At 44.1% G+C, this 13,434-nt stretch overlaps 1 protein-coding gene across 1 annotated transcript; it reads right to left on the reverse strand.

The window, feature by feature from the left end:
- Nucleotides 1-1,863: 1,863 nt before the first annotated feature.
- On the reverse strand, nt 1,864-10,160 carry OTUD6B (OTU deubiquitinase 6B). The gene is made up of 7 exons (XM_081013605.1): nt 10,004-10,160; nt 6,511-6,665; nt 5,186-5,278; nt 4,348-4,660; nt 3,319-3,380; nt 2,573-2,679; nt 1,864-2,181 (listed from the first exon to the last, which is right to left on the reverse strand). Exons 1-7 carry the CDS (start codon nt 10,110-10,112, stop codon nt 2,097-2,099), a joined length of 924 nt encoding a protein of 307 aa, XP_080869731.1. The 5' UTR covers nt 10,113-10,160; the 3' UTR covers nt 1,864-2,096.
- Between the last annotated feature and the right edge of the window lie 3,274 nt (nt 10,161-13,434).

The raw sequence follows: 13,434 nt of genomic DNA on the forward strand, positions 1-13,434 counted from the left end.
AATCATCAGGGCCCTTTTTCAATTAAAAGTTTTTAACTCTGATGAAATGGTGCATCCCTAAAAACAGCACATGTATTCCGTTTTACAGATGTATAAAATCTCCCCCCACCAGCAGCCTCAGCAACTTTTACTGTGATTTGTAGAAAGCAGGGAGCAAACCTTCAGAGCCCCTCCCCTGCTTCATTAACTTGTATTTTGGAAATAGCCCAGGCTAGCATTGTGGGGTGTGTGGTTCTGGGGGAAGCTCTTCCCTTGCCAGCCTCTATTTGCTGTTGCTGCAGTAGCCATGGTTACTGATGGGGTAGAAGACCCTTTCTGGCTGCTATCAACAATAGGCACTCTGCAATAGAATGCTGCTACTGGGAGTGAAAGTATAAATCAATTCTTACTCTGTTTTTCTATAAAAAATCTATATCCAAAGTTGAACCTACTCCTGACCGAACACAGCACAGAACTTATGAAAGACCAAAAGAATGGTGCGGAAATAAGACAGGCCCAAGGTAGTTACAAGGGAACAAATGCAAAACGGTGGGGTGTGGAAGGCTGATTTGCCACAAACTTCCAGATCTTTGCCTCATTTATCTTAAGCAAGAGAAACATTAGGCTGTCTTATGTGGATTTAGTGGAAGACAACAGCAGATCCATGTTTCTCTACAGTAAATTCCAACTTCTCATTTGCAAGTATTTTAAACAGCTATATTTAATTCCAACTACTATTGTGACAGCCCTGAAGACAAAAAAAAAAACTTTCTCTTAACGGTACATATCTGAAATATTAAAAATGCAACTGAGTGATGCGAAGTGCTTTAAATATGCAAGTATCCTTTATTGTTCTGTATAGAAGTTTAATTATTTGCAGGGATGCTTTATAACTGGCAGCTGCATCTGAAGCGCTCCCTGTAAGTAGCAGTTTTTAATTGAAGATGCTACTTCAAAGATTTGGGCTTTTATATCTTACAAGTGTAGGGCTGATTTAGGCATGTGATGGCTCTCTGACTGACATAGTTCATATGAAGGTACTGCTTGTGTGAATTAGTATCTCTATATGGCAAGCATTTGGTTCTACCTATTCTTGAAATATGACAGCATTTGACCTGCTACTGCTCTGGGAATCAGGACAGCCATATGCATGTTTTAAATAAAACATGGAGAGTCACTTCACAACCAAGTTTGGAAAGAATGCCATGCACTCCAGAGGTGATTGTGTAGGGGCTCTGTTTGAATTGGAAACCAGGACCAGCAACAAAATTCATTTTTATTCCATATTGCCTTTACTGCGACTGCGGAAAGTAGTAGCCATCCTATTAAAGAACAAACCAAACTTGTTCTTCAAAAAGTCTATGTAAAAGGGGAAGGGGTATAGCTTGATAGTAGAACACATTGTTTGACTGGGAAAAGGTACGAGATTCAGTCTCTAGGTAGGGCTGGAAGAGTCCTGTCTGAAACCTGGAAGGCCACTGCCAGTCAGTGTGGACAAATGAACTAGGTAGACTAATGGTCTGACTCAATATTATAGGGCTGTTTCTTATAACCAGGAATGTGTTACTGAGCCTCTGAGGCAGTTACGTTTAGATGTGCAACCCCATTTAAGCTGGGCAGGGGCAGGGAGGTTCTCTGAAGATTTCAGCAAGAGGTGTTTTTTTTAAAGTCACAACAATGGTTAAAAGATATTTGACCTAAAGAAGCATCATGCAGCCATCTCATAGTATCACCAAGCATTTTAGCAATTGCACATTGTTAAATATCCCCATCATGTTTTAGTTGCAATTATTGAATGACTGCTATTTATAATAGTTGAAGGGTTGTATAGCTGTGGTACATATACCATTGTTTTTGCTACTAAAGGAGAGGATTGAATGCAAGTGGGGGAGAATCTGTAATACACAATTTATTCGTTACATTGCAAACACCTTGGGGAATATTTTGTTTAAAACATGATTTAAATTAGAATTAACAGTTCATACAACAAATCTGATATATATCCCCAAACCCTCATTGCCTTGTAAAAAAACTCGAGCAGAATTTTAAAACCTATCCAAAGATAAGCAGCATAAAGTGCAAAGATGCACTCATCATATCTTCTGTTGAATCCTGTACTAGCTTTCATTTTCTGTAGGTGTGTCCATTAGAGGTTTTACAGAATTATAATGTTCTCCTAATCCATATGCATGTCTCATATACCTAGAAGCAAAAACAACAGGTGTTATAGCAATTACAAAGATGTCTTTCAAACGAACAGAATGCATGCACACATAGATGCATCCAATGGTTTTATTTCCAGTGGTGTTTCTCTGCTGATGGTAAGCCTTCCAACAGCAGAACAGAGAAGAAAACCATTTTCAGCTATCGTCTCTCTCTCCCCGCTCCCCCCTCTGAAATCTGCTCCAGACGGCTAGTTAACCCTTCCCCATGATGCTACTATGACTGTTTACCCATAATATGTCTCACTGAATTCAATGGTCTTACTCCAAGGTACCCTTAAATACATAATTCAACCAATGTTTTCAGTCACTTATATACTTCTTCAAACACAGAACTCCTTTGAGCCCCAGTGTTTAAAGTATCTACTTACACAAGTATTAGTGGTTTTCTCCTGTATTCCTCACCGACAACTATAGGTGGTGAATCCATTTGTACAACTTCAATCGGCGTTTGCAAGATGTGCGATAGAGCCCTTAGCTGCAAGGCACAATTAGATTCTTTTTATAAAAAAAAATGTATGAGATTTGTAGTTATCTTTGTAGCACACAGCATTAAGCGGCTTACAACAAAATGTAAGCACTTTTTTAAAAAAAGCAAGTGTTCTGATCAGTTCTTTGAACAACATAATTTTGCTCCAAAACCTATATTGTTTTAGACATTTATATTAAAAAAATAATCACTGCAAGTATGATTTTCCCCTTTTTATTATCTTAATAAAATTAGGTTACTAATTCATATTGACATGACAGTGGTCTCAGTATGCTAGACAGATGCAATCAGCATAGCATGTGGTATGAATGTAAACGTTTTACAAAGTAGAACTGTTCTTCTACCATATAAACAGAACAGAAATGCTCTTGATTATCTCTGCAGTAAGAATTACCTAAACCTGAAGCCATTTCTTTATTGTAAAAGTAGGGTGGGGAAAACTGTTACTGGACTCCCATCTTTCCTGACCGTTGGCCATGCTGACTGGGACTGACAGGAGTTGAGAAAAACAATGGAAGGGTCACAGGATTCCCAGCCTCTCTTGAAGATTTGGGAATATTCTAAAGACTCAAAACGAACAAGCGTTGGCATTTAAGATATTAGGAAAGAGCAGGGAATGATACTTACTTCCAACTGGCCACCCCAGGCAGCTGTGTTTGCTATATCATGGCAGTATTTTTCAAATTCCTCTGGAGGGAGAAAGTGCACCATTTTTAATCTGAATGTTGGAAAACAGAGCAAGCCCAAAAAGGAAAGCTTTCGTTGGCAATTAAAGTATGCAAAAGAACATAACTTTGCATAGTAATACACAAGGCAAAGAGGAAACAGGCTGAAGGCAAAGATGTCGCCCTGTCAGATAAAAGGAAAGAAACGAGCAAAGGACCAAGCAGTGTTCTGTGAAATGACAAAGTCAATAAATATTATAAAAGGTATGGACAGATTTGCCAAAAACACGTTTACCGTAATAGTTTGTGCTTCTCCTAGATTGCACAGAGGTTCTGCTTTGGGATGTTTCCCTTGGTTAGACAGAGACAGTTTAGTGGGGGAAAGCTTTAACAAATAAAGCTTTAATCTAATGCAGAGTTTTAAGCATGCTTAAGTCCATTGGTTTCAATGGGTTTAAGCAAGCTTAACCCTGTACTGGATTTAGGTCACAGTCATTAAGATATTCTTAAAGTCTCAGCCCCTCTGATGTGCTTAGAGCCACAAGTCAGGTGTGGGACCCTTTGGCTCTCCAGATGTTGCTGAACTTCAACCCCCATCATCCCTGGCCATTGGCTATGCTTGTTGGGGCTGATGGAAGCTGTAGTTCATCAACAACTGGAGGGTGAAAAGTTCCCCTCGCCTGCCATAGGTAGTAATAGTAAGTAATGTCTTTACATCTTGTTGCAATTGGTCTATTCTACTCACACGCACACACACACACAAGTTTGCCGTCCGGTACATATTTACCTAAAGGAAACATGCAATAAACACAGAAAGACTAACTTCTGAACAGCATAAGTAAGATTTGGTTGCAGCTGTTGGGGTCCTTACAGTTTAATTAAATCTGTGCCACTGATACGTGGTAAACTGACTTGGTACCAATTTTCTCTGTAACAGCTGACACTACTCACGACAGAAATATGCACACAGTGGCAGAAGCAGTTTACTTACCATGACTGTACAGATCTCCTGTATTTGGGTTAGTTAGAAATGGTAGGAAGTCATCCACGTGACTTTTCATGTACTCTGCTGTTTGACTTCTAAGCGTTGCAACAGTCCAGGAGTTTTGTTGCTCCTTGAGCTGATCTTCAATAGCTCTGTACATGCAGTGGCCATCAGATGGGATCTGCTTAATTTCTAATTGCCTCGTGGCTAAACTATGAGTGAGTTTTTGACTTTCAAGGTGCCTAGCTCCTGTTAAATTTTCTATCTCTGCTTCCGCGATTCTTTCTTCTCTTTCTTTTTCCATGGCTGCTTTTTTATCCTGTGGTTTGAAAGCAGTAAAATGCACGGGGACGTCACATTTGTCCATATCATGAACTAATATCATATGCTTATTAAAAGGGGTCTCAGTTGCCAATGATTCACATCTCAGTTCTACTAACAGAACGGTGCAAAAAGCAAAGCAAAAAGTTGCACAAGTTAAGGGGAGTACTGAAACTTATTCAGAGATTTCAGTTATATCGTTTGCCTTTCAGAAAGGTCACCATGAGCATTTCTTGGAATCCAGTTCCAAAGATGGGGTTAGTTAGCTGTAGCCAATTGTGGGCATACATGAAAGAGGCTTGAAGGACCAGAAGAGACTTAACGGGATAACATGCAATGAGATGAAGGGGTCTCTAAACCCTCTCTACCTGATCTGTGCTGGTGACTGCTTCTGTCTGGGCCACGGGGCTGAAACCAGGTCCCAGAGCCACCCTGGGGACACCAGATCTCTCACAGAAGCACCTGGGTCTGCATGTTGCTCACTGTCTAATCAAGACAATATTCACATCCGTAAGAACCTTACCCGCCTCTTCTGTGCTTTTGTTATTCTAGGAGGCTGAATCTGTTCCATGTCCTCAAGCTCCAGTCTTGCAATATTTATAACTGCAGCATCTTCCTAAATGACAAATGAGAATTGTGTAAAATGTGTAGTGACTAGTTTCTTGAACTTGCCGCTCTAATTTTCAGGGTAAGTTATAGCGCATGCATCTGGAGTTTCAGTTCCTTAACAATTCATACCATTCATACCACAGTTTCTCACCCAACCTATTTAATACTCATTCTCTGGTGGCCCCAACAAGCAAGTTATGTACCACACCAGAAGTATCACTCAGACTCCAAACTAAGGCTTAAGACATTAAGGATGGTGCAAACCAAGAGTTGTTAGCCTGCACAATATGTGGTTCCTGACTCATACTGTAGGCTAGATAAGCTGCAGGAAGAGGGATTATGCAGAAAACAGGTACAAATTGCATGAAGTCTCGGTGTTGTGCAAGTCTGGTATAGGAAGAATAGTCACCTTCCATTCCAACATCCCAAGGTACTAATGCAAGGTACTACTACCCCATGCCATGTGAACCCCTGACATCATATGTGACATCAGATGAAGGGCAGGCAAAGAAACAGCTGCTGAGGAACAATCTGGAGCTTAAAGGGCACTCCCAAATGCTCCTTGGTAAGTAGGGCTTATTGACAGCAAACTTATTTGACAGCCAGTGGGGCTTGCTATTGACAATGATCAGCTGATTTGGAGTTACCACCTGACATAACGATGCCAGATGATTGACAGGTGGGCAGCCTTGTCCACTGTCAAAGTTGGCCTGCTAAGGGTGAGAGAGGTGAGGATCCAGCCTGCTGGCTAGGTTACGTTCTCCCTGTCTGCTGTTATCAGTCAAATTATAGCAGTCCACATCCTTCCCCAACCTACAAAGAGAGCTAATCAGTATCCCAGGTACTATGGAAAGCAAGTTAGACATCCGCTGTCATTTGATGACACCAGCAGGCAAAATCGATTTGCCTTGGGAACTAGAATGTGCAACATCAGCATTTGCCAGCAAATAAACAACAAACATTTACTGAGCATATGATCGCACTTCGCAGAAGTAACCCAACTCATCTACTTTTATACAGTGCAGCTTCCAATAATCAGATATGTTTTTAGCCATCATTCACTCACTGTGCATTTAAGGCAAAATAAGATTTATCATGGCCAAAATGAAAAAACAAAAATGGTGTCACAGCATTGAAACTCAATTCCTTAGCAAGTTAGAAATAAGCAATGTTCAAAGGTAGTTTCCGTGGATATTATCCCAACAGAGCTTTGAAAATGGAGTGCCCCTCAACACGTACTTTATTCTCTTCAGTTAGTGTCTCCTTTAGCTTCTTAAGTTCCCCCTTGTGTTTCTGTTCCAGCTCGGCCTCCAGTTTGGCAACCTCATCAGACAGCTGTTTTCTTCTCTTTTTGTCATTCTTTGGAACGGCATTTTTCATTCCTTGGATTTTGGCTGCAGAAGCACAAATCAGTGAGACAACTGGTGAGTGCCTAGCAATTATGCATGTCACTGTTCATAATTGGAAAGCTGGCCATCATTAAGTTTAACATTACTACACTGCAGGTGTGACATAATAGGCCGTATCCAAAGCACTCATTCCATGTGTGCAACAGAACTCCCTCTTCTCTCCCTGTGTGTGCCTGACACCCTCCCAAATCTGCTCCAGAGAGTTGGGAGAACCCGCAGAACAAAGTTAGGGGCACACAAGAGAAGTTCTGCTGCACAGCTAGAAGTCCTTGCACTTGAACAGGGGAAAAAATGCATTTAACGTCTTTCAATATATATGCCTGCCTAATGTAACTGCACTGTAAACCCATATTGCAGAAAGTATCTATTTCGGGGGGGAACTTGCCTCAGTCACATAACTATTAACTACAATGCTTATTGTGCATGAACCTTAAACGTAATAGGGAGCAAAACCACTGCCTTCCGAACACACTCAAAAGGTGAAACCAGTCTGGAATACTGGAATGAAATCCAATGAACTGTTTGGAACTATGAAAGGACAGGCCGGTTTTTTAAAAAAACAAACTAAATAAAATCTGGTCTTGCTTAATATTATTTATTAGTTGCTTTTTACAAAAAAATTCTCAAAGTACACAAATGCACATGTTAAGTTCTATGCTCCGAAACATGTACAACTGAAACATGTACCTTGGTTGATGAACGCCTTGCGGCTCGAACGTTTTGGCTCCCGATCGCCGCAAACCTGAAAGTGAGTGTTCCAGTTTGCGAACGTTCTTTGGAACCCAAACGTCTGACGTGGCTTCTATGGTTTCCGATTGAGCGCAGGAAGCTCCTGCAGCCAATCGGAAGCCGCGCCTTGGTTTTCAAACATTTTCAGAAGTCGAATGGACTTCCAGAACGGATTCTGTTCCTCAACAGCGTACAACTGTATATGTGTGTATATATAGGTATGTATTTAATCTGGATGATGTGTTCAGACTATCCAGTGAAGTAAAACAGTGATGGGGAACCTGTGGCCCTGCAGGTGTTTCATACTGGCTGGCTGGGGCTGATGGAAAGGTGCAGTTCAGCTCCACCTTGGTGGCCACACTTTCCCTATCCCTGGAGCAAAGAATATTCACAATTACTACTAGTCCTAGCAAACATAACAAAACCTACAATGCACAATGCTCCTTCCGGTACCACAAAGCTAAGTAAGAGAGCTGTGACAATGCAGGATGAGACAAGAAGCCACAGCCTGGACTCCTTCCAGCCTGGTTTTAGGCTTCTCACATTAACCTCAGCAACACCAGCACTGCTGCAGCTCCCCCACTTTTGAGGTCCACTGCAGAAAGTGCTCTGAACACGTCTGTGGAATTGCTAATGCGTCATGAATGCTAATCGAGGCTTCACAGCAAAAAACTGTTTGTGGGCTTTGGAAACTGGCACCCCATCTCGTGGACTGTGGTGCAATGTCAACAGGCAGCATGTGATCCAGTAATGGGGTCAGCGTCAGAACAAGGGAACATGATTCCCTCCTTGTCTCCTGTGCTGCAAGCTGGACTTGCTCCAGATTCCGTAGCCACTGCCATGCCAAGATTTGCAATATGATTTTGCAAATGTAAGGCACCAGCAACGCTTCATATCACATCTTCAGTAGCGGCTGAACTTGCCCCCCAATAACAAATCCAGCTTTCCATACACTGCCCAGGCTTGTGCTCCGGAGAGGTCACTTCGGTGCTGCTAACACAGCGGTTTGGCTTCACCCCTGGAGGCACATTCCATTGTCTCTCGAGACAGACTGATGACAACAATCTCCTGTCTGCTGGTCATGCAGGCTGGGAGTTGGAGTACAATAAAAACTGGGCGACACCAGGTTCAGAAAGCACATACCTGTGTTTGCTACAGACCTGAGGCTGCAAGGACTCCCACTGAACCAAACTGGACTTATTTCTTAGGAGACACGAATAGGATTGTGCTGCAAGGAGGCTTGTGCCTCCTTAAATATGAAACATACTTCTCTTCTAGCACATTAAAGTTCATGAACAAGAGCCCATTTCATCCTATGAAGCAGGATCTAACCTACAAAAGCCCATGTGCCGTAACACATCTCATATCTTTTTTCCTGTTTTATATTTAAGGTGTCATATTTGCAGGGCCACATTATCAGAAGATCAGCATCACTGGGCACCTGCAGATACCCACATCCTTGCAGGGGGTCAGCTAGCAACTCTGCTTGGTCCTCAGCAACTCCTGTCTGGCTGTGCTCACCACATGAGCAGTGGCAAGAGTGAGGAGGTGGTGCAAGATCTAGCCCTTGCCTTGGCCTTTCCTTCTGGGTGAGGCCCACCAACCAAGGAAGGCATCCTACCCAAAGCTTCCCCCCTTCCAGGGTCAAAACCAGCCCTGTGCATTTGTTCTAGGAGTGGACCAGAGAACCCGTGTTATATGGGGCAGCTGCATACATTTATTTTGCCAGATACACTGACCCTGTTAGGTCTTGAAGGTGCCACAAGTCTTGCTCCTGCTTTTATTCATTCATTTCATAAAATTTATATACCGCTTGATTGTAATGTTTAAAAAACCACATAGCGGTTTACAAGGAGACAAAACAATGAAATATAGAAAAAATTGCAATGTGCAAAACTTAAAAAAGAAAGCAGATTAAGGTTCCCGCAAGTTCCTAAGCTTCCAGGTGGGCTTGCCCCAACAAAAATAACAGAATCAGAGTTGGAGGGCATCCCAGGGATCATCTAGTCCTGTGGTTCCCAAAGTGGGGCACACTCCCCACAAGGGGTCGATTTGATTTTTAAGGGGGTCAATTTGAGAATGAGTTATTAACAGTGAATGGCCTTTTAGGCTTCCTCCACGTGAATAGGAGTTCACTTTTTGAATAGTAAGAATTATATGTCACGGGAGGGTGGGGTGTCATCAGGATTTTAGAGATGCTTCGGTGGGGAATGACCAAAAAAGGTTGGGAACCACTGATCTAATCTAACCCGCTGCAATGCAGGAATCTCAGCTGCATCCTGCCTTACGGATGGCCACCCAACCTCTGCTTAGAAACCTCCAAGGAAGTTTTCAGCAGGCGCCGAAAAGCAGGTACCGAGACGGCGCCTGCCAGGTATCAAGTGGCGGGGAGTTCCGAAGGGTAGGCGCTCCATATGCAGCCCGCTAAGTGAAACTCGCCCACCCACGAACCCTCGTTTCCTGGCTCCCTAGCAACCCGGCTCCCCCGCCCCCCTTTCATGGGGGTCCCTCCCTCCCTCCCTCAGCAGCAGCAGCAGCGCCTGCCTGCCTGCCTGCTCTTCTCTCGGTCTCTCTGCCCCAGACGGCTCCCTCACCTTGCAGCTCGCGCTTCTCCTTGCGCTGCCGCCGGGCCAGCAGCTCCAGGCCGCCCCCCGCCGCCTCTTCCGCAGCGGCCGGCTCTTCTCCTTCCCCGGGCCCGTCCATGGCGGCCCGCGTGACTCCTTCGCCCGGGCGGCTCTCGGCCACGGCTGGCCCCGCCCCGCTTGCCGCGAGGCCCCGCCCCCAGGCGTTGGGGAAAGGAGCGGAAGGGACTCGGCGCACGCGCCCCAGGCGCCATCGCCGCGAAAGACCATAGACTCCTGGCGATGGAGGACTGCGCAGCCGCGTGACTGTGGAGCTAGGAAAAGTGAAGAGCGATCGCTGCGATGACTTTCTCAGGATTTCCGCCTACAGCTGTGACTGGGCGAAAGCAGCAGCAGCAGAAACAAATTTGCTGATTTGTTTATGTTAGTGAGAAATTACTTCCCATCAGGTGTCAGGGGGATAAAAAAAATTACACAATATTTAGGAAACATCTGAAGTTCCGAGAAGTTTTTAGTGCCTGATATTTTATTATTTTTTAACATTTTGCTGGAGTGGCTGGGCAAATCCAGCCGGACGAGCGGGGTTAAGAACAATAAAATTATTGTTACTATTATTATTAATCGGAGTTTCCCCTCATATGATTGGAAGGGCTGCCCCCAATCACGACCTCAAAAGCTCAAGACTTCTCTGTTATTTTCTATGGGCATCAGGCACTTCCGCCTTGTGGGAGATGTAGGGAGAAAAGGGAGTCCAAAGTCAACTCGGAAGCTAAAACTATACAGTATCTAACCTTTTCCTATCTCTATGGGGAGGGAGGGAGAAACATGGGAAAGAACCGAGGGAGGGAATGCATTCCATTGAGGAAGCGCGCCACCCAGTGGCCCTTTGCAATATCGCACCTCCAATTGGCTTGGCTTCGCTGATGGTTCTTTTGAATTTCGGCCTTGTCTCTGCATTCTTCTGATACGTGCTCTTAAAGGTGTGGTCCTTGCGGCAGGCAAGGATGGGGCACTTGTGCCCTTCCAGAGGTTGCCGGCTGGGGCAGATGCGAGCTGGAGACCAATAACATCTGGAAGGGCCATACATCCCTGTGAGGGACTCTGAAACTCTGGTCTGCCCCCCAAAAAGTTTTAGAGGAACAGCAATGGAAATAGAGCTGTCAAGTCAGAGATTCAAAAAAGCAGCTTCTCACACCCCTCGCCAGGTTGAGGGAATGGAGACAGGGCAAGTCGGAGAAATAAAAACAGAACATGTTAGGGTATATATTAAGAATGGCAGGGGAAACCCAGCCAGATAGGTGGGGTATATTATTATTATTATTAATTATCATCATCATCCTCAATCAATCAATCTTTATTACGGTCCAGAGACCCAACAAATCATTACAAAGCAATGCACATCATCATCATCATTATTATTATGAAATATAGTTCTAGCATGGTAGAGCTTTGGGGCCAAAGTCCATGTGACCTGCTGGCCATAGGAGCTTTTGGGCTGAGGTTGGCTGAATGGTGCAGAGAACTGATTGGGTGGAGAATGGGAGATTGGCAGAAATGTCTCCCTGAGCCTCTGTAAATTCAAATGGTTTATGGAAGGGTGTGTGTGGCACAGCAAAGAGCGTGGTTTGGAGATTTGGGGGGAAATGTAAAAAAAAAGTTTGTTAGCATTTCACCTGGTAGCGCTAAGCCCTGGTTGCCCTAATGGTCCAGCATCCGCTGACATAAATCAGGGACCAGGAGAAATGGAGTGTTTAAACAATGCAACAAACTAAAACACTATAGTTCAACAATGGCAATTGTTTGTAGTCACGTTTCAAATCAAATGTATCCTCTCAGTTAACAATGTATACTAAGAACTGGGGGCGGGGAGAGTGTGTTATTCACAAGAAACCCTAACTCTGTGTATTCTGTCCATAACTATAATTCCACTCTCCTGACATGAAGTTTGAGGAACACTAAGGCTTTGTAGCTTGTTGCTTGCAATGGACCAGATTTCGCTGACCCTAGGATGGCATGAGGGGATCCACAAATCGCAAGAAACAAATGAACTTAGTATATCATATAGGGAACAGCAAGAAATTTGAGCATGATGAGGGGATAAATAGATCAACTTTCATGTTTGAAGACAACTAGTTTTTTGTGGGAGGTGCTTAGGGGTAGCTGCGATACACTGGCATGCGGAAAGCTATGGCAGTAGAAAAAATTTAGGTTATGCTAAGGGTTTTTCGCACTTCACATTTCTAATGAGAACACTCTTAAGCCTTGGGATTGAGACTCCTTGCCTTGTTCTAAAAATAAAATGAATAAAAATAGCAGAAGGATTATAAAAGAAACGACAGAGGCGCCGTATGGAATAGATAATGGGAGTGAAACAGCATTGCAAGAGCTCAAGTTTCAAGATAAGAACTGGAGAAGGCTCCCCTTTGTGTAAATGAAGACATTGTCACCATAATAACAGCTGTCACTTTAATCTGCCATAGTAAAAGGCATTGTGTTTCAGCAGCATGTCGACTTTGTAACGCCATAATCTTTCATATAATGCAAAGCTTTTGACATTGTTAAATATTGCATTAATTTAGAAGAAACGCTCGGGCATAAATTCTACACATCTTTGCGATCTGCTGAGAGGTCAAATGCTCTGTTGCTGCTGATGTAAACAGGAGGACAGCAAAAATGTTGAAGTGTATTGCAATGAGGAACAGAACTAAGTGTTGGGCACCAGGGGTCTTGAACCAGGGGACTCAGGGAGAGGGACCCAGGTGCTGTACTTCCTGCACCACCAGGGCAGCTTTCAGCGGGAGGGAGCTTGCAGCCTGGTCTGTGCTGGTCTGTGCTGCTCCACCTCCCCTTTCATGGCTGGAGAAAGCATTACAGCTTGCGGGACCAGGCATCGGGCTCCCCATACCCCAACCCATACAAATAAAAGACCAATAAGACTGGTTTGGGGTCAAAACAGGCCACAACTTTATTGATTACAGTGGTACCTCGGGTTACAGACTCTGCTAACCCAGAAATAGTACAGTCATACCTCGGGTTGAAGTAGCTTCGGGTTGAGCATTTTTGGGTTGCGCTCTGTGGCGACCCGGAAGTAACGGAATGTGTTGCTTGCGCATGCGCAGATGCTCAAAATGACGTCACGCGCGTGCGTGGAAGCAGCAAATCACGACCCGTGCACACACAGGCGCGCAGGCGCAGGTTGCGTTCTGCTCTGGATGCGAACAGGGCTCCAGAACGGATCCCATTCTCATCCAGAGGTACCACTGTACCTTGGGTTAAGAACTTTGCTTCAGGATGAGAACAGAAATCGGGCTCCAGCGATGCGGCGGCAGCAGAAGGCCCCATTAGCTAAAGTGGTGCTTCAGGTTAAGAACAGTTTCAGGTTAAGAACGGACCTCCAGAACGAATTAAGTACTTAACCCAAGGTACCACTGTACAGATGAAAG

The sequence above is a fragment of the Podarcis pityusensis genome, assembly GCF_964106645.2.
Source record: "Podarcis pityusensis genome assembly, chromosome: 7".
NCBI classification, from domain to species: domain Eukaryota; kingdom Metazoa; phylum Chordata; class Lepidosauria; order Squamata; family Lacertidae; genus Podarcis; species Podarcis pityusensis.